Source organism: Thamnophis sirtalis, unplaced genomic scaffold, assembly GCF_051295495.1.
Source record: "Thamnophis sirtalis isolate CommonGarterSnake01/CBP01778 unplaced genomic scaffold, rThaSir2_p1.2 scaffold_13, whole genome shotgun sequence".
In the NCBI taxonomy this organism is placed as follows: domain Eukaryota; kingdom Metazoa; phylum Chordata; class Lepidosauria; order Squamata; family Natricidae; genus Thamnophis; species Thamnophis sirtalis.
The window spans coordinates 55,994,613-56,015,765 of NW_028261393.1; the positions used below are offsets into that span (position 1 = coordinate 55,994,613).

The 21,153-nt window shown below is 47.0% G+C and overlaps 1 protein-coding gene across 1 annotated transcript in view; it reads right to left on the minus strand.

The window, feature by feature from the left end:
* Positions 1–228: 228 nt before the first annotated feature.
* ARHGEF6 (Rac/Cdc42 guanine nucleotide exchange factor 6) overlaps positions 229–21,153 on the minus strand; it is a 51,132-nt gene continuing 30,207 nt past the window's right edge. The window contains exons 14-22 of the mRNA XM_087727963.1: positions 20,923–21,001; positions 19,112–19,251; positions 16,977–17,102; positions 14,186–14,206; positions 11,422–11,515; positions 10,426–10,515; positions 5,958–6,057; positions 4,884–4,938; positions 229–2,099 (exon numbers count right to left, since the gene is read on the minus strand). Of these exons, the coding sequence (XP_087584089.1) occupies positions 1,959–2,099; positions 4,884–4,938; positions 5,958–6,057; positions 10,426–10,515; positions 11,422–11,515; positions 14,186–14,206; positions 16,977–17,102; positions 19,112–19,251; positions 20,923–21,001 (846 nt within the window). The 3' untranslated portion in view covers positions 229–1,958. The remainder of the gene's footprint in view (positions 2,100–4,883; positions 4,939–5,957; positions 6,058–10,425; positions 10,516–11,421; positions 11,516–14,185; positions 14,207–16,976; positions 17,103–19,111; positions 19,252–20,922; positions 21,002–21,153) is intronic.

Below are 21,153 nucleotides of genomic sequence, written 5' to 3' on the forward strand. Positions count from 1 at the left end.
ATTTTTATATGTTCCCCCCTTCCTGCTTTATTTATAAGCCGCCCTGAGTCTCTCGAGAGTGGGCGGCATACAAGTCCTAATAAACATTAAACACTTCTTTCTTCTTTCTTCTTTCTTCTTCTTCTTCTTCTTCTTCTTCTTCTTCTTCTTCTTCTTCTTCTTCTTCTTCTTCTTCTTCTTCTTCCTTCCCCTCCTCCTCCTCCTCCTCCTCCTCCTCATCTTTGTATTCTGTGTTCTGTCTACTTCTAATTCCTGGCCAGGGGAATCCCTGTGGGTCGAAATGGGCAAACCATATGCCTTCTGTGGCCAGGAAGAAAAGAACAAAGCACCCAGTTCCCAGAAGATCATTCACGAAAGATGCTGAGGAGCTGCAGACTTGAGGGAGATCTTCTAGGGCAACATCTCCATTCTGTCTCTTTGCAACAAGCTTCCACACCAACTCAGCCAACCCAAGGGCGCGTCCCTTCGCTCAATTTGCGTGCGTTTTGTCTCTTCACATTTTTCAGCTTTATCTTGCAATCTGCTTGCCTTTGGGCCCTTCCTGGCTGCGTCGCAACGCATCCGCTGTTGCAGCGAGAGAGCTTGTAGTTGCAACTTTCCCCCATCCAGCAGCTAACAGCTGGAATGCAAAGGCGATCTCCAACTGGACTTTTTCGGAGTCAGCTCCACTCTTGCTAAAGGGAGGCAATCAAAAAATAATCTCCTCTCCCACCTCAGGGCACAGGTAACTCGACTTGCAACCTTTTGTCTAGTGGCTGTTCAAAGCTACGGAAGCATTGCATTTTTTTTAAAAAAAACCTTACAACCGTTCCTCGCACTTACGACCGCTGCAACAGCCCCAGGGTTCCGCTATTAAAATGTGGGCGCTGGGCAACTTGAAAAAAATGTTCATCGGTCGTTTTTTCACCCATGCCTTCGTAACTTTGAATGGTAAGCGAATGAGCTATTGTAAGGGGAGGATGGATCCTGTAATCAGGCCGACTCGGTTAATCATAAAACCAGAAGAACAGAGACGGAAGGGACCTCGGAGGTCTTCTAGTCCAACCCCCCCTCTCCCCAGCTCAAGCAGGGGACCCTATACTAGCGAGAAGAGGCAAGCATGCCATTGGCTGCTTTCTCTTCGTTTCTACACCCTTCCTGAGGGATCCCGTGCTAATTCGCAGGAGAGCTGAAAGGTGTGAATCCAGAGGAATCGAAAATCCTCTGAAATCTGAGATCCTTTGCATAAATATCTCCTACGGAAAGGCCACAGAGAGGAATTCTCACAATCCTCAAAGGAGAAGGCGGCAATCCTCAACACTCGTTTTCCCCCGATTCCAAGAAAGAAAGAAAGAAAGAAAGAAAGAAAGAAAGAAAGAAAGAAAGAAAGAAAGAAAGAAAGAAAGAAAGAAAGAAAGAAAGAAAGAAAGAAAGAAAGAAATAGAAGTGCAAATGATCGTTTGGCCATTCTCGCTTGCTTGCAATTCAAGAAACCCGAATCTGCTTTTTCCCCTCCCACTCAATAAATAAAGAAACACGCTTTAAAAGCAAAACGAGAATGGAAGGAGGTACGGGCGTTTTTGGTTTTTCCCCCTCTTGCATTTCCTCTCTCAACTGGGTTTCGCACTCAGGAACCTTCTTCACGCTGGGTGGTGACCCATCCCTTGCCAGGAGCGTATAATCTTAGGATGAGATGGGTGGGTGGATAGGTGGGAGCAATATTAGAAGTCCCGGAGAAGTTTCTTCGACTTTTCTGACGTCCGTTTTGGAGCAAATCTTCGAGGGCCACGAGCAGCATGCAAAATAGTCTTTTTGAACGAGGAGGGGGAGAAATATATAGCTGGGCTATTTTTTAACATCTTTTCTTTCCTGCAAGGGAGAAGCGAAAGAGGCGTGATTCTCCTCCCCCCCCCCAAACAAAAGAGCGAGGAAGCACGAGAGATGCGGCTGAAAACTTTCCTGAGTGGGGTTTTGAGGGTTCAGGCCAGTACGGAGGAACGGCGGCCCATCTCTTCCCGGAGACTTTCGTCCGTTTGCTTCAATAACCTCCGGACCAATTTTTCTAAATCTTTCCTGGATTTCAGCTCTTCTTCCAGACACTGCTTCATTCGTTTGTTCTCCTGCAGCGGGGGGAAGAGAAAAAGGACAGCCGTGTGCGCACTTCATGAAAACACCTCCAATTCTCCTTCTGTAAACTGTTTTCGGGGTACAGGCAGTCCTCACCTAAGGACTGCAATTGAGTCTCAAATTTCCGCAGTGGTTAAGGGTTTGACGGACATTTTTTCTACGGTTGTTAAATGACTCACAGCCATTATTAAGGAAATCCTGAGTCTCTTTGAGAGTGGGCGGCATACAAATTAATTAAATAAAATAAAATAAAATAATAATAATAATAATAATAATAAATAATGACTTTGCAAAGAAGCTGATGAAACTGTTGATCACATACTCAGCTGCTGTAAAAAAATCGCGCAGACTGATTATAAATTGCGGCACAATTCAGTAGCACAAATGATCCATTGGAATTTGTGCAAAAATTATAATATTAAAACAGCAACAAACTGGTGGGAACATCAGCCTGAAAAAGTCACCGAAAATCAGATGGTCAAGATCTTGTGGGATTTCCGTATAGAAACAGACAAAATACTGGCGCATAATACACCAGACATCACACTGGTTGAGAAAAATAAGGTCACAATCATAGACATCGCAATACCAGGTGATAGCAGGGTCGACGAGAAGGAACATGAAAAAATCGCAAGATACCAGGAGTTAAAAAACGAAATTCAACGACTATGGCACAAACCAGCAGTGGTAATTCCAGTGGTAATTGGCACACTGGGTGCTATTCCAAAAGCACTGGAATTACATTTAAAACAGTTAAAAATTGACAAAATCACCATTAGTCAAATGCAAAAAGCCGCACTGCTTGGATCTGCATGCATATTATGAAAATACGTTATGACGTTCTAGGCCCCTGGGTGGGGCCCGACTAGTAACCAGTGCCAAATCTGGCGAAACAACTGGCCGCTGTGATACAATTGTATAATAATAATGCAGTCCTTAAGTGAATCTGAGTCGGTCAGTTTACCCCACCCCCTTGGCTTTTCCTAAGGCAGCTGGGAAGGTTAAACATTTGATTTATTTTATTTATGAGTAAACATAACCTTAGCACAAGGGTGATCCCAGAACCGGTAGTGATTTGGTGGCCCGGGTCTCTGGAACTCACTCCGTTAGGCAGTGTTAGGGATTCGAACCGCCAAACTGCCGACCTTTCTGATCGACAAGCTCAGCGTCTTGGCCACTGAGCCACTGAGCATCCCTACATCATTAAGAAAATCAATTATAATTCTGTAATTACACAAAGGAGCCAGGCCTGCCACGCCCCCTGAACTAGTTCTCCTACGGGGCCGCCATCTTGATTTCCCGTTCTGCGCATGCGCAGAATTGTAATTGCACAAATTTAATTTTTTTCCCTTTTCTTTTAACGTTTTGTGCATGCACAATATCTATTTTTGTGCAAAAGGGCACACTCCATGTACGCGAGCTAAGCGGAGCAAACCGAACCGGCAGTAATGCCGGGAACAACCCACCCTGAAACCTTGGGACGGTGCAATGGCAGTAAATACAAACCAGTTGCTACACACCCAAATTCTGATCAGGTGAGCATGGGGACACGGTAACAGTTGTACGCATGAATAACTGCCTTAAGTTAGCTTTTCCAGCGCTGTTGTCATTTTGAATTCGCTAAACGGATGGCTGTGAGTTGAGGATTGCCTGTATCTGGTAGGAATGACGCCCACTTGACGGTGGAAAGTTATGGGAACCGGTTTTGCAGCTGCTGGTTTTAGGCAGGAACCCCCCCCTGTCCCTCCCCCTTACCAGGCTGAAGACCCCCTTCCTGAAACAGGGAGCTTCCCAGAAATCAACCCCCAACATCCTCCATATAGTTGCACTTCCTCACACTTTAAACTTCTCAACTTCTCAGCTGCCAATTACCTCCCAAAGACCCGTTAGATCACACAGGGTCGGCCTCCTCCGGGTTCCGTCCACCAGCCAATGCCATCTGGCTACCACCCGTGGGAGGGTCTTCTCTGTGGCAGCTCCGGCCCTTTGGAACAAACTCCCCGCGGAGATTCGGACCCTCACCTCTCTCCAGGCCTTCCGGAAAGCCGTCAAAACCTGGCTGTGCCGGCAGGCCTGGGGTTGATGAGTCCCCTCCCCTCTCGACCTGTATGGCTGTATGATTCTTGTTTATTTTAACCATGTGTATTGTGTTTTATGTTCCCTTTTCCCCCTCCGAGTTGTTCGCCGCCCTGAGTCGAAGGGCGGCATACAAATAAACTAAATTTGAATCTGAATCCGAATCTGAATCAACACCACTGCAATTTTAGACCAACCCAAGAAGTAGCCGAATCCACGGCTGAAGAAGAATCTGCACCCGAGCCAGACCCCAGGCTGTTTCCATCACGCAACAATTAACCGATGGCGCGTTTTCATGGCTGCCATGAGGACTAGAAACCCAACCCAAAACCTCGCAAGATTAGTTTTTCTCGCTTTGTACTTGCATGCATCCGAACTAGACTGTCTTGTTTCTCTGTGTCGTATAATATAGGTGGGTGTATGCATAATTTTGTATGCATTTATTTTTGTCGTGTGTGTGTAGTGTCTGAAGGAGGTGGCGATCCTCTGAGAGCGGCATGCAATGAAATTTCATTTTCATGTGTGCCGATTCGGGTGCATTCAAAGTGGCGATTAAGTTATTCTAAGTTCAACCATCTTTTAAAACCAAAAACGAAAACAGTAGACTGGATTACGGAGCCTGCAACTGTAATCTGCAATCATCTTCTTCTTTTTTTTTTGCAGAACTGTTTATAAAAGCTGATGCAATCATTTTGGATTACCTGTTTCAGTTCTTTGACTTCATCTTTTAGCGCATAGACAGTATCCACCAGGCTCCTAGGAAACAGCAGAAAAAGGCATCATCATTATCATCATCATCATCATCATCATCATCATCATCATCATCATTTATTTTTACATTTTTACAAGCTACGTCAATGTTGTGGCCCAGCAGGAGCCGTTGAAGCTGCCACCAGACTCCGACAGCGAGGGCCCCTCTGAGTCGGCTCTGGAGGATGTGGAGGTCCCTGGACAGGGTTCTGACTCCGAGCAGAGCGCAGAGAGGCTGGTTGGCCACCAGGAGGCGCCTGAGCCTTGGACCAGTGGGGAGGAGACAAGGGAGAGTGATCCGGATGCCAGCAGTGAGTTGTTCCTGGATGCATGCCATCGAAGAGTTACTAGGCGTTAGGAACAATTATGCAATTACAGGAGGTGATTGTACTCAGCTGGTGGTCATTCGGCTCCTCTCCAGACTATAAAAAGGACTGCTTGTGCACACGTCCCTTTTGCAGAAGTCAACGCAGGAATTAATGTCGGAGAACATGATTGTGAGCTTGCCAGGCTGGATTGCTGCCACGGCTTATCTGTGCTGGATTGCTGCCCAAGCTTGTCTGTGCCGGTTTGCTGCCAAGGACCTGTCTGTTAATTAAGTGTCGTAACTTATCTTTGGCTCGGAGTGTGCTTTGGTGTGGAATGAGGGGGGTCAGAACACATCAACAAATTGCAGCTTCCTGCAATCACACCAGCAGAACTGCAAAAAAACTGTGCTACTCGGAACATCTTATATTTTAAGAAGGTCCTTGGTTGATACCTAGGACGCTGGCAGCAAACCGTATCAACCATTAGCACCAGTCACTGGTATTTGTGATGCATTTTTGAATTTTCAGTTGGCTGAGTTTCATGTTTAATGAATAATGTATATATAAAACATTCAATTATTTAATTATTATTAATAATTGGGTCGTCAGCAGAAGACTCCATACGAGGGAAGGAAGTCCTCAAGGAGGAATGGAGATTTTTCCCCCACTTGGTTTTGCTGCAGCTTTTTCGTGGGTTCGGCTCGGGGTCTCACTCACTTCTCCTCGGCCACCGTCTGCCCATTGCTCCTCACTTCCTCGATGATTAGTTTCTCCTCTTCCGGAAGTAGAACCTGGGGCACTGAATCTTTGCGGCACCCTGAGGACGAGAGGGGACAAGTCAGGGAAGGGGCTTTGTTTGGTGCGCCCGAGAACCGAGAAGGTTGCGATGCAATTTTGCCTCCATGAGGCTGACGCCAATTTAGTCGAGTGGTGAGGACGCCAAGCTAGAAACTGGGAGATGGTGAGTTCTAGTCTCAGCGTAGGCGTGAAAACTGGCTGGGTGACTATGGGCCATTCACTAGGAGAGGGTGAGTTCTAGTTTCATCTTCGGCATAAAAGATGGTTGGGTGACTTTGGGCCCAAATCCCCGGGAGATGATGAGTGCTAATCCTGCCTTAGCATGAAAGCCAGCTGGTTGACTTTGGGAGTTGTAGTTCCACCTTAAGGCATCATAGAGGGCTAACTGGCCTTGGACCAATCACCAGGAGAGATGAATTCTAATCCTGGCTTAGCATGAAAACTAGCTAAGTGACTGGGAATTCTAGTCCCATCTCAGACACAAGAGACTTTTGAATGTCTTTGGGCCAATCACCAGGAGACAGTGAGTTTTAGTCCCACCTTAGGCACAAGAGACTGTTGAATGTCTTTGGGCCAATCACCAGGAGATGGTGAGTTCTAGTCCCACCTTAGGCACAAGAGACTGTTGAATGTCTTTGGGCCAATCACCAGGAGACAGTGAGTTCTAGTCCCACCTTAGGCACAAGAGACTGTTGAATGTCTTTGGGCCAATCACCAGGAGACGGTGAGTTCTAATCCTGCCTTAACATGAAAACTAGCTAAGTGACTGGGAATTCTAGTCCCATCTCAGACAAAAGAGACTGTTGAATGTCTTTGGGCCAATCACCAGGAGACTGTGAGTTCTAGTCCCACCTTAGGCACAAGAGACTGTTGAATGTCTTTGGGCCAATCACCAGGAGACGGTGAGTTCTAATCCTGCTTTAACATGAAAACTAGCTAAGTGACTGGGAATTCTAGTCCCATCTCAGACAAAAGAGACTGTTGAATGTCTTTGGGCCAATCACCAGGAGACTGTGAGTTCTAGTCCCACCTTAGGCACAAGAGACTGTTGAATGTCTTTGGGCCAATCACCAGGAGACTGGGAGTTCTAGTCCCACCTTAGGCACAAGAGACTGTTGAATGTCTTTGGGCCAATCACCAGGAGACGGTGAGTTCTAATCCTGCCTTAACATGAAAGCCAACTGGGTGACTTTGGGAGTTGTAGTCCCACCTTAAGGCATCAGAGAGGGCTGGCTGACCTTGGGCCAATCACCAGGAGATGGTGAGTTCTAGTCCCACCTTAGGCACAAAAGGCTCCTGGGTGACTTTGGGCCCATCACCAGGAGACTGTGAGTTCTAGTCTCAATCTTAGCCATGAAAGCCAACTGGGTGACTTTGGGCCTGCCCTTTTCCCTCAACCCAAACCCACTTCACAGGAACCGTTGTTGTGGAGAAAACAGGAGGACAAAAGCTCGCAGGATACATTTCCCGCCTTGAGTCATTGTAAAAGTAATAAAAACCGGGATATAACGAAGTGCAATAAAATAAAATAAAATAAAAATGTCACAGATAACCTGCAACCTCACCCCCCCCCCGGGCTGAGCGAAGCCCGAATCAACATCTCCAAGAGGCACTGATTTACCGCTGCCAGCTCAGTGCCACCGATAACGAGACTCGCGTTTCTATTTGTGGCTTCAGAAGAAGCGAAATACAACGTATATTTATAGAAAACCACCCGGCTGAATCTTTTCTGAAACGCGCAGCAGATTGAACGATAAAAGCCCCAGAGTGACGGGAGCCTTGGGAGATTAGCATCTCGGGAGGCCGGGAGGGGTAAGAAAGAATCGAGGACAAACGCATCTCGCTGCAAACTTCTCACGGTTTCCTTTCCTTTCATCTCGCTATCTCAAAAAGTCAGCGTTATTTCAAAAGCCTTTGACTCACACTCCGGGCGAGATTTCTCTACTCCTTTTCGAGAGGAGAAAGAGCACAACGGCTGGTCCCCGACTTACGACCACCATCCAGCCCACCCTCACGTTGCTAAGTGAGACATTTGTTCAGGGAGTTCCGCCCCCGTTTTACAGCCCCCCCCCACCTCGCCACCTTCGCGAAGCGAATCCCTGCGGTTGGGAAAGGAGCAACACGGTCGTTCAGTGAACCTGGCTTGGCGGGAGGTCACAAAAAGGGAATCGCCTGACCCCCGGGATGCCGCAACCGTCATAAATACGAATCAGTTGCCGAGTGTCTAAATTTTGGTTGCACGACCACAGGGATGTAAGTGTGTAAAAGGGCCACAAATCACTGTTTCCAGGGACAGTTCGAACGGTCCCTTAATGAAATGTTGTACGTCGAGGGCTACCTGCGTTAGAAACGATCCGATGGGAGGTGGCTTTACATTCAGCTTCGGGAAAAGGCCTTTTTTCCCCCACCTGGGATATTAATTTTGGTGGGGAAAATGCAATTGACATTGGATCAAAGACACAGCGAGGAGAAAGGGGGGTTAGAATCCAGTATGACAGGTCGACTCTGCCCACAGCCTGCAGTTCGATCTTAATGTAAATGTGCTTTTATTTTCCATTTTCATTTTCGTACAGTCGCATATATACTGTGCAGAACCGGGGCCTTATAACTTTAAGAGCCGAGGTGGCGCAGTGGTTAAATGCAGCACTGCAGGCTACTGCTAGATCAGCAGTTCAGCGGTTCAAATCTCACCGGCTCAGGGTTGACTCAGCCTTCCATCCTTCCGAGGTGGGTAAAATGAGGACCCGGATTGTTGGGGGCAATATGCTGACTCTCTGTAAACCGCTTAGAGAGGGCTGAAAGCCCTATGAAGCGGTATATAAGTCTACTGCTATTGCTACTGCTATTAAACAATAAACACAGCCATTCCTCTTGTCAATAATACCCCCCAAAATAGAAACCCAATGTACCTCTTCGGCCCTCCATACACCCTTTCTTTCGCCCCCCTCCAACTTTCCATCTTCCCTCCATCATTCCTCTCTACCCTACTTCCTCTCCCCCTCTACCACACCTCTCTCCCGATACCTGCAGTTCGATCTTGACAGGTTCCTCCCGAGGTCGAAAAACGAGGACCCAGATTGTTTGGAGGGTGGGGGGAAATAGGCTGACTCTGTAACCCACCCACAGTGCTGTAAATAATTATGGGCCAGTATAGAAATCTGTGGGCTATGGCTATTGCTCAGTGCCTGAGAGAAAGAGGGTTAATTGATGTTGTTATCTAGGTTTGGCGCATGAAATATGCCTGCAAGACAACAACTAATCTCAGAAAGCACCAATGACTCCCCAGTCCTCCTCATCCTCCCTCCCTCCCAGCACTGATGGCGTTGCTTAGTTGGGTCGTGAAATGCCTGCAAGAAAACAAACCCTTCTCTGAGAGCAACAAGAAGCAAAACATCTTCAAAGAAAGTCCAGTTGCCTCCTGAAAAAGCACCTTTTGGGACATCCACGACCTGGTTGACTAAGAATCGCTACAGACTTTAAGATGGGTGGACTTCAGTACCCATAATTCCCCAGCCAGCGCAGCTCTGGAGTAAGTGGTGAACAAAATCCCAGCTTTCTCTGAATTCAGGCACCAGGTAGGTGCGTCCTATGTTTAACCTGACACATGAAACATCGGCCGTGATCTTGAACCCCTGTGAGCAAACCTGGTTTGGCTTCAAACCAGTGGTGGGATTCAGCCGGTTCGCACCTGTCCGGGAGAACCGGTTGGTAACTTTCTAAGCAGTTCGGAGAACCGGTTGTTGGAAGAAATCTTCTTTTGTTTTTCCCCCACTTTACAGGGCTAATCCTGTAAGGAAGGCAGGAAGGAAACATTCTGGTGTTGTTTCTAGCCTCATCTTTATTGACCTGCCTACAGAAACTGCCTCTCCGGTTAACCCTTATTCCATAGTAACAGCTAAGGCGAAGCGCCCATCGACATGAGTGATGCTAAGTTGGCCACACCCACCCAGTCACATGACCACCGAGCCCCGCCTATCCAGATGGTCATTAAGGCAGAGAACTAGTTGTTAAATTCAGTGGTGAAATTCAATTTTTCCCCACTACTGGTTCTGTGGGTGTGGCTTGTTGTGCGTGGCAGGGGAAGGATACTGCAAAATCCCCATTCCCTCCCGACTCTGGGGACCAACCAGAGGTGGTATTTGCCGGTTCTCCGAACTACTCAAAATTTCCGCTACCAGTTCTCCGAACTACTTAAAATTTCCGCTACCGGTTCTCCGAACTACTCAAAATTTCCGCTACTGGTTCTCTGAACTACTCAAAATTTCCGCTACCGGTTCTCTGAACTACTCAAAATTTCCGCTACCAGTTCTCCAGAACCTGTCAGAACCTGCTGAATTTCACCCCTGGTTAAATTATTTGAATCCCACCACTGCTTCAAAACACTCACCTGAAGTGACATTCTGCTGCAAACTCGCTCCTGCGCAGTAGGCCTCAATCACCTTCAGGATCTGAGCATCTTCTTCTAAGGCAACCGTGCCTGAAAAATCAAATGAGTGTTAAGGAGAGGCTCTGGATTTACTGTAGAACAAGGGTCTCCAAAGTGGGCAACCTTAAGGCATGTGGACTTCAACTCCCAGAATCCCTCAGGCAGCGTGGAGTTGAAGTCCACAAGTCTTAAAGTTGCCCAGTTTGGAGACCTCTGCTCTCCATCTTCAATTTTTGTAGGAGGAGGAAGACCACCTTAGCCTGTTTTTTAAGTCTTGAGTCCTTCAAGCCTTATCAGATGTATGGTGAGGCAACCGGCCACTAGTTAATCATTGATCAGGGAATGGTTATTATCTATCGATAACCTTCACTGTGTCTCATTGTCATCTGGTGTCCTCTGTCCTTTCTCCACAACAGATCTTGGGGGTCTCCTTCACATTCTTTTTGGAAGGGTGAAGGCGAGACCTTTGATGGTATGAGCCGTGGTGGGGCAGTGATACTAAGAGGCCTGACTAATAGAAGATAGACCGGAAATATTAATTCTCCTGATGTAGAAATTGAAATAAACTCTTCAGGGAATGTCTTTCCTAGGGGACGGTGCTCATCTCCGTTTCAAAGCCAAAGAGCCAGCGCTGTCCGAAGACGTCTCCATGGTTATGTGGCCGGCATGACTCAACACCGAAGGCGCATGGAATGCTGTTCCCTTCCCACCAAAGGGGGTTCCTATTTTTCTACTTGCATTTTTTTACGTGCTTTCGAAGTGCTAGGTTGGCAGAAGCTGGGACAAGTAACGGGGGCTCGCTCTGTTACGTGGCGCTAGGGATTCGAACCGCCGAACTGCCGACCTTTCTGATCGACAAGCTCAGCGTCTTGGCCACTGAGCCATTGCGTCCCTACATCATTAAGAAAATTAATTATAATTCTGGAATTACACAAAGAATCCATGCCGCCATCTTACTTTTTCTAATGACAAATTCTTCATCCGATGGCTTTCTCTCCGTTTTCCTTTTGGGCAGGAACTTCTTCATCGTCTTGGGACTCTTGCTGGCATCCTGTCGAGATAGAACCGTCGGTTAAGACCGGGGGTCCTCAAACTTGGCAACTTTAAGACTTGTGGACTTCAACTCCCAGAATTCGGTTCCACCACAAATCCGCAGTAGACTAAAGCACGCTTGATGAAAGCGCGTATGTGACGTCATCACAGCGCGACGAAAACGGCACGCTGTGAGCGGTAAATTTAAAATTAATGCGAAAACCTTACCCTAACCCCCCCAAACCTAACCCTAAACCTAACCCTAAGCATAACCCTTAACCTAACCCTAAACCTAACGCTTAACGTAACCCTAAACCTAATCCTAACCCTTAACCTAACCCTAACCCTAACCCTAACCCTTACCTTTATGTGAATCGGCTTGCTTTAATTTTATTTTAATTTAATTTATTTTTAATTTTATTTGTTACGCTGCTGATGACGTCACGTACGCGCTTTGATCGGGCGCGCTTTAGTGGACCGCGGTTTTGACGGGTCACGCAGAATTCCCCAGCCAGCCTGGGAGTTGAATTCCGCAAGTCTTAAAGTTCCCAAGTTTGGACACCCCTGGATTAGGATTAGGTCCCAAGTGGAAAAACAAAATCTCCACTCGTGGTGCATCTGAACTTCCATTGCTTCACCGAGGACCGGACTCAAATATTTGTGAGTTTGCGGAGTAAATACACGAGGGACGAGCCATTGTATTGAGGGGGTGACATGTTTGGGAGCACGGCACAAAGGGAGATTGGGCTAATCTGGTAGTCATAAACTGTGCTTAGCCCACAACACACAATGCCCTTTTTCTTCTGAGCCATTGGCCCAGCTACCAACAATAGGGATTGTTGCCTCTTTTCCATGTGCGGCGGTTCGACGATTGACCATCCCATAAATGCAATGCCTTGAATTCTAGCATGGAAGATCCGGCATGCAAATAGCTGTGAAAGGATTTAGAGCTGGCCTTGTGAGTCAACCATTCAGGAGGGATTTAGATGAGAATGTCCTGACCCAACTCCTCAAACACAACAAACCTTCTGAAGTTAACTCCAAGATTTCTTTCTTAGGAGTGCCGGCAGCCCCGGGAAAAAGCTTCTCTCTCACTGCAGGCTAACAAGTCTGTCCATCTGGAAGATGGAATAGTTGTCGGCCACATCTACTCATCTCCGCCGCCTGCCTTTGATCCCCAGAGCTAGGATGGGGCTTTGTTAGAAGCCGTGGCTCTTCTTTCTGAAGAACCAGCCTATAGATTTCCACTGCTCTCCTCTCCTCTGCCTTCTGCACATCAGCACATCAGGCACTGGACCCAGCTGTTCTTCCTCTTCCTCATCAGCCACCTCCAGAGCTGGGGGCTGTTAACTCTCCATCTGAGAGCTGATGGACGACCCAGGCTCTGCCCCTTTCTTTCTCTCTCTCCATCTCTCTGTCTCTCTCTCTTCATCTCTCTGTCTCTCTCTTTCTCTCCATCTCTCTGTCTCTGTCTCTCCATCTCTCTGTCTCTGTCTCTGTCTCTCCATCTCTCCGTCTCTCTCTCTCTCTCTCCGTCTCTCTCTCTCCATCTCTCTCTCTCTCTCTCTCCATCTGTCTCTCTCTCTCTCCATCTCTCTGTCTCTCTCTCTGTCTCTCCATCTCTCTGTCTCTGTCTCTCTCTGTCTCTCCGTCTCTCTGTCTCTGTCTCTGTCTCTCTCTCCATCTCTCTCCATCTCTCTGTCTCTGTCTCTCTCTCTCTCCATCTCTCCATCTCTCTCTCTCTCTCTCTGTGTCTCTGTCTCTGACTGTCTCTCTCTCTCCGTCTCTGTCTCTGTCTCTCTCCGTCTCTCTGTCTCTGTCTCTCTCTCTTTCTCCATCTCTCTCTCTCCATCTCTCTGTCTCTGTCTCTCTCTCTTTGCCAGCTCCATTCCCTCTTCCTCCTCGGAGTTCTCAGGTTGCCTTGATGCTGATCCCACACTTCCTCCGCCTCCTCTGATTTGGCTGCTGGAGGGGATGGCAGCCGACAGGCCACAACAGAGAGCTTACTGTACACCCTCTAGAGATAGAAAGACACGTGAGAAAGACACTCTTGATGTTGTTTTAGTATAAAACAGGACAAAGAGAGAAACTGGGACAGACTTCAAAGATCAGGTCAAGAAAGGGACACTGTAAGAATTCTAGGAAACCCTCTTTATAGTATAGGTGGAAGTTCAGAAATCTTGAAAACCTGTCCCAGTTTTTCACTGTCCCATCTTATGGTTAAAATTTCTCTGTCTGTCTCTCTGTCTCTCTGTCTCTCTCTCTTTGAGTTTCTTTCTCACACTTCCTTCAACTTCTAGATTCCATAATCTCTTCTCCTTGTGCCAAATTCTCCCCCCCGCACGGTGGCTCACTCCTACCTTCTCCAAATCCTCTCTAAATCCCTTTACAGAACGCCTCCCCTTAAGATACGAGGAATTGTTTCGTGTTTGGTTTTGAACAAGCGTGAGAATCGGTTGCCCGGAATAAATAAGCCTTGAATCAGAGGCTGCCTGAAAGCACATCTCTGCTTGACTACTCTCGATGTGCGGGTAGCCAGATTGCGCAAACAAAACAGCGCTGGAAATGAGCTTTGGGGAAATGTGACCTCAAACCCAGCGCAGAAACTGGGGGGGGAAACCCTGTTTGTGCATGAAAACATGTTGGTAAGTTGCAAGGGAACATGTGGTGGAGAGGTTTCTTGCCTTACCTTTAAGATGTAGGACATCCTCTGGGAAGGAGCATGAAAGAAAGAAAAAGTGAGCATGAAAAGAGGAATTTAGCCATCAAACTACCTCCATAAAGAACCCGCTTTAAAACTTACGACATTCCTACTAGAAATAAACCACAGGAGATTTAGGATTTATTCTCCTCTAGCTTTTGAACCCCAACAAGAATATTCTAACTACACAAGTAGGCCTCGACTTATGACCACAATTGAGGCCCAAATTTCTGTTGTTAAGTGAGACAATCGCTGAGTGAAATTTGACCCGTTTTATGACCGACCTTGCTACAGTGGTTAAGGGGAATCACGGCAGTTCTTCAATTAGTGACGTGGTTCTTTTGAATCCGGCTTCCTCCATAGATGTTGCTTGTCAGACGGTCGCAAAAGGGGGACCCCGGGACACTTCAAACGTCATAAATAGGAACCAGTTGCCAAGTGTCCGAATTTTGATCACATAACCATGGGGAGAATCACACGTCACTTTTTTTCAGCGCCGTTGTAAGCTTTGAACGGTCGTTAAATGAACTGTTATAAGTCGCTTGCATTGTTCTGTGTGAGGTAATGGGTCTGGGGTCTCCTATTCTTGAATGGTTAGATAACTAATCCAAATTTTGTCACATTGATTATCAGAATCTGCTTGCCATGCCTGCAAGAAGCCATTTTTTTCTTTCTGCCACACTTTCTAATGTGGGAAAATGGGATTATATGGAGGTTGGATGATGTGTAGCCATAACAACATTCTTCTTAGAAAGCCAAGGTCATCTTTGTCTCTGCACCTGGACGGAACTGGATGGGTGGGATCTATCTTTGTGGCAGTGGGAGATTGGACCATGGGATGGACTTGTGGGTGTTTTGAGGCAGGATCTTGAACTTTCAACCGGGTGGGGAAAACCGGGAAGCTTTCAGATTCGTGTTTCCCCAGATGTGCCAGCATGACATCTCTAATAAAGTGGAACTTTGAGGATCCTCACGCCTCGGAGTTTTATTTCGTTGGGGGTGTTTTTTGGAACCCTGACACTGCCTCTTCCCCACGTGGGTTTTTGTGGGGAGCAGTGGGCTAGGATCAGATTTGTAAACTGCCCTTCAGGATCCTTCTGGGAAGTTCTCATCTCTTACAACAATCTTGCCTAACCTAACATTTAAGCAACTTTCATGCGTTCCAACATTCTTCTGGTTGACTTCTTTCAGAGATAGACCTTCTTGAGAAGATCGTCTCCAGAAATCCACCCAGGACCAGGACTAAAATAGTTGAGCGTGAGAAATGTCAGTAGGGTGGTGGGATAAAGGTATTTTCCCCCTTCCCCTGATACGCATCAGGTGAAAACGAGAGGCCAAACCTCTTGCGATAGCAGAGAAGTAAATCTCATCTTGATTTGATTTGCGCAGAAAGTGAGTCAGAAAAGCAAAGAAAAAGAATGAGTGATTTGGTTTAAAATTACGGAGTTTGGGGTGTGTGATACAAGTTTCCTCGCTGATGCAAATTAACTGCTCCCCGCCGTTTCCTGTGGGCCTAAATTTGCATAGTGTTGTGTTTTGACAAGGCATGGATTGATGACAATTCAATGGAAGAGATGGGCTGGCTCCATAAATAAATCTACCTTCCCGGAGCAGAAGTTTTGAAAGCGGTTTTACTGACAGGGATCCCAGGTTTTATGGGATTAAAGAAAAAACAGGTCAAAAGATGTTGATGGAAGATTTGAAACCACGGGGGAGTTCAAATGAGCAAAATTGCAACGTTGAGGGAGCTTGGATGGGGCTGGGAAATTAGCAGCGTGTTTGAAAAATCTTTCTCTCCTACAACTCTGGAACAGAAAAGAATCTTTATTGAACTTCTAACCTCTGCCTCCCCAGAAAATAAAACACGAGGAAATTTGTTGTTGTTATTTGCAAAGTCGTTTCTGACCCATTGCGACCCCTTGGACCATGTTCCTCCAGGCCTTCCTGTCCTCTACCATCCTCTGGAGTCCATTTAAGCTCACGCCGGCTGCTTCGGTGACTCCATCCAGCCACCTCCTTCTCTGCCGTCCTCTTCTTCTTCTTTTGCCCTCCATCGTTCCCAGCATGAGGCTCTTCTCCAGGGAGTCCTTCTTCCTTCTCATCAGGTGGCCAAAGCACTTGAGTTTACTCTTCAGGATCTGGCCTTCTAAAGAGCAATCAGGATTGATCTGCTCTAGGACTGACCAGTTGGATGGCCTTGCAGTCCAAGGGACTCAATGCAGGAGTCTTCTCCAGCACCAGAGTTCAGAGGCCTCCATCCTTTGGCGCTCAGCCTTTCTTGTGGTCCAACCTTCACAGCTATCCATTGCAACTGGGAAAACCATCACCTTGGCTATACGCACTTTTGTTGGCAGGGTGAGGTCTCTGCTTTTTAGGATGCTGTCTAGATTTGCCATAGGAAAATTCTCACCAGAATTAATGTGATTAATTCCTAATTCAACTCAGAGTTAATTCTTAAGTCTGTCAATTGAACAAGACAATTCATTTCCCAACCTATCTGCAGAATCTATTTCTAAGTGAGCATGGGTTTGGTGGAAGGAGAGGAGGACCACCACGGTGGAGTAAACGCGGTTTCCTCTGGCAAGGAGCGCCAAAGCTTGCAAGCTAAGTCTAACTCCCTAAATTCCATCCAGCTCTGTGGGAAATTGTGGTTCCGCGTGGGCTACGTTTCCACCCACATGGAGTCCCGCTGCTCAAACTGGAAATTAAGGACCATGACATCAAACTGTCACGAGGAAGCCCAAGAAAGACTCTCATGCGAAGGTCACACGAGATTTACCTCTTTGTAGCTGAGAGCCATGGAGGGCCTGAGAGGAGGGGCTGGGCGGAGACAACTCAAGGTCCAAGGTTTGAGGATCTGGGGGGGTTCCAGTGGTCCACGGAATTGTCCGGTAGAGCTAAAAGTCTGATTTAAAAAGAAAAAAAAACACTCCACTGAATTCCTTGTTTTCATCTCAAAGCTCCTCATCCCTTAGAAGAGGAGAGGAACATTCAGCTTGTGGTTTCCAGCCAGCCATGTGGAATCTCCACTGGTGGCTTCCAAGCACCATTTTTTTTTTCTAAACATTTTTTTTTAAATTTTTACTAAACAAAGAACACACACAAAGATAATCATCTTACATTACACCTTGCAGAAAGTGTGTCAATTGCTTACAATTGGCTTTCGTGCATCTCTTCCAGAGTCATTACCTATATTCATATCAAATATCAAAGTCCTTGATGAGTCTTAACTTTCAACATATCCTAGTTCTCATTTAACTGAAATTGTTTTAACGTCCTTCTGCCTAGAATAATCCATAGTTGAAAAAACACAACCACCTAATGGCATTTCATTAATTTTTACAGTCATCCATTAGCCTTAAACCTTTATAACATAATTCTAAACAAAAATTAGTTGACAAAATATCTAAGCCCGTTTCTCCCCCCCAAAATCACTGTTTACAATTTGTGTCCATGTTCCTTTTGTTATGGTGGTACGTATATGTATCATTAACTGTATCCCTTATCCTTATCATTCCATTGTTAGTGGTTACAATTAGCAATAGCAGTTAGACTTATATACCGCTTCATAGGGCTTTCAGCCCTCTCTAAGCGGTTTACAGAGTCAGCATGTCGCCCCCAACAACAATCTGGGTCCTCATTTTACCCACCTCGGAAGGATGGAAGGCTGAGTCAACCTTGAGCCGGTGAGATTTGAACAGCCGAACTGCAGAACTGCAGTCGGCTGAAGTAGCCTGCAGTACTGCACCCTAACCACTGCGCCACCTCGGCTCTTGACCAATTAACCAATTAATATTGGTTAACAAAAAAATCCTTTACTGTTATATCTATTTTCTTCTCATCAAACCAACATATATATATATACCTTATTGCCCTTGTCAATTATTTTTTTAACATAACCATCTATAAGTTACTAAATTACTACTTACTAATTATAAAAGATTAAGATTGAGATTTGAGATTTAGTTTATTTGTATGCCGCCCTTCTCCGGGAGGGACTCAGGGCGGCGAACAACTCAAGAGGGGAAAAGGGGATACAAACACAATACACGTAATTAAAATACACAAGAGTCATACAGCCACACAAGTCGAGAGGGGAGGGGAACTCATCAACCCCCAACTAACTAAAACTTAGTTAAATTTTTTTGTTATCTACATTCATATATCAGGCTTCCAAGCACCTTTGGATCAGACCACTGCAAAAGGGCAGGGAAACATTCTAATTCCCCCCCCCCTCTCAAAAGACGGATGGGAATGGGAGAAGAAGGCCCTTGGAGGGTTCCAGCTGGGAAGGAGGGAATGGTGTGGCCCAGAACGAACATGGCAAACCTAGGCCATGGGTGCCACACGTGGTACAGAGTCCTCTCTGCGAGCATGCAAGCTGTCGCCCCAGCTCAGCTTCACCGCACGGACACCTCCCGCCGGCCAGCTGATTTTCGGGTCCTCTGATGCGCATGTGCGGGGGGAGGGGGAATGCAGGAGATGCTGGCGCATGTGCGGGGGGGGGAGGGGTGCACACAGATGTGAACGGGGTGGGAGTGGCGTTTCTGCTCCCAGGAAGATTGCAGGGAGCCCTACCAGGCTCAAAACGTGGCATGGGGGAGAGGGTTGCATGTGCGTGCGTGGGGGTGAGTTCAGGGGATCACGTGCGCATGGACAGGGGGGGGCGTGGGAGGCACACGTGCGCATTGCATTGTTTTTTCGGCACGCAACGACAAAAAATGTTAGCCATCCCTGCCCTAGAGACGTAGCTGAGCCCGCTGAAAGGAAGGAAAAGAAGAAAACAGGACATTATTTTTTTCTCCAATTGTCCCCTAAGATTAGGCTCGAGGTAGATATGGGCACGGCCTGCAGAGAAAGAACTTTCCACCTGTGTTTGGACTCTCCGCATGATTTAGGCGTGGAGTTACTCACCGAATGGGACCCCCAAGATTGGGTTTTCGAGAGGGTGCCACTGAAAGTGGTTCCTCTGGTCAGCCTTTGGAGGTGGTCAAGCCATTCGTGCAAATCTTGGCCGCTACTGCAATGTACCGTCAGACGGTCTCCCATGCTCCCTGCGAGAAGAAGACGAACCAGGTTACTGGGACAGGGAGAAGGGCAACCTGGGGTGAGTGCAGATATAGGTGGGCTTCCTGCCATGAGGAAGCCCACCCTTCACCAATCTTCAAATGTTCCAGATGGTTTAAATCAGGGGTCCCCAATCTTTCGGACCTCAGGGACCACTGAGTTCATAATTTTAAGTCTAACGGACCACTAATATCACCTGCTTAATGATATTGGCTGGGTGGGCATGGCTAGATGGTCATGTGACTGGGTGGGCGTGGCCAACTCAATGTCACTCAAGTCAAGGGGCGCCTCGCCGGCTGCTACTCGCCCCTCCCCTCCCAGCCATTCCTCGCCTGCCCTCCGGGCTCCTGAGGGCCCCAACAGGAGGCAGTTGCTGGAGCTAAGCAGCCACCAGGAGAAAGAGTTGGCAAAACAGCTCAGTTCAAATTGGATCTGGCCGAGAAGGAGGCTCAGCAGAAGCACCTCACTGAGGACTAGGAGCATGGGCTTTTCCAAACAGAGGGAAGACCTGTGGGAGTGCAAGGCCAGGTGCCGGCGCCTGGAGGCTCAGCAGACTGAGATGGTCAGCCAGTTCCAGGCCATGATGCAGTCCCACTGGAACGAGGCCCTCCGGCTCTTTGCCACCAGCGGTGCTTCCCTCCAGCCTTCACCCAAAGCCCCCCCACCAGGAGGCAGAAGCAGACCTAAGTTGGGATTTCTGCCCCCTCTCTGCCCCCCATAAAAAGACCCCAAAGGGGGAGACTCTCTGCAGCAACACAAGCGTTCATTGCACGTATCCGTCCCAGGGGCCGTAGTTTGAGGATCCCTGATTTAGTGCAATATAAAAAATGCAAATAATTTTTCTGCGGACCACCAAAATTTTCTCAGTTGGTGACCTCTGGTTTAGATTTTATTTCCCTGAATTGCCAGCCCTCAGGGCCTCTAGAAATCCTCAAAATTATAGCCGTGGGTCATTGAACAGGGACCAGGTTAAGGAAGACGTTATTAGATAAATCCAGGAGGATCAATCCAGAAGGATCTCAAGGTGTTCAGATGCCACCTCCAAGAGTGGAAGCAATTCACTGCTGAGAGCCAGCTTTCTGTGAAGCCACAAAGGTGGGCTAATGTTATCTTCACGTCCTGATTGGGGACTTTCTCTAAGGTATCCAATTGCCCAATAATTCTGGCCTAGAAAGGACTTTGATCAGAATCAACCCCACATCAACCATGACTCCATAAATCAGTTATTCTCAATCTTGGCAAATTCTAAGACATATGGACTTCAACTCCCAGAATTCCCCTTCTGGTACAGCTGCCTGGGGGATTCTGGGAATTGAAAGGGCAGACTTGTTAGAGTTTGCTAAGATAGGAAAAACATGGTTGGCTGGCCTGGCACAGCTGTGTCCTCTGTAGCTTTTTTCTCCTTCATCAATTGCTTACCAAGCTCAATCAATCCCAGCATTTTAAAGACGGCCTAATGAAACTTTAATAGGGGACTAATAACATTTATTTATAAATATGATCGATTATTAATACAGTCTCTTGGACACTCATCGATTTCTAATCTTAGTTTGAAAGTTTGTACCCAATGTGGGATGATACCCTTATCTTTGGATAGAATTAATCTAAGAACATGATCGGAGGACGAGGCACGAGAAGGAGAATCTAAGAACACTGACCTGAGATTTCAAAAGTGTGACTGTTTCCTTCCAGATCTTCTGATTTGGTCACCAGCATTCCTATTAACGGGAGTCTCCCCTGCTCCCCCAGAAGGAGGTGGGGGCGGAAAAAGATATGACAGTTATTCTAAGCAATCGTGATCAAATGTGAAAACGACAGGCCGATTGGCCGATTCAAAAAAATAAAATAAAATCGTGATTTGTAGCTTAAACCTGCATCACATCCCCAAA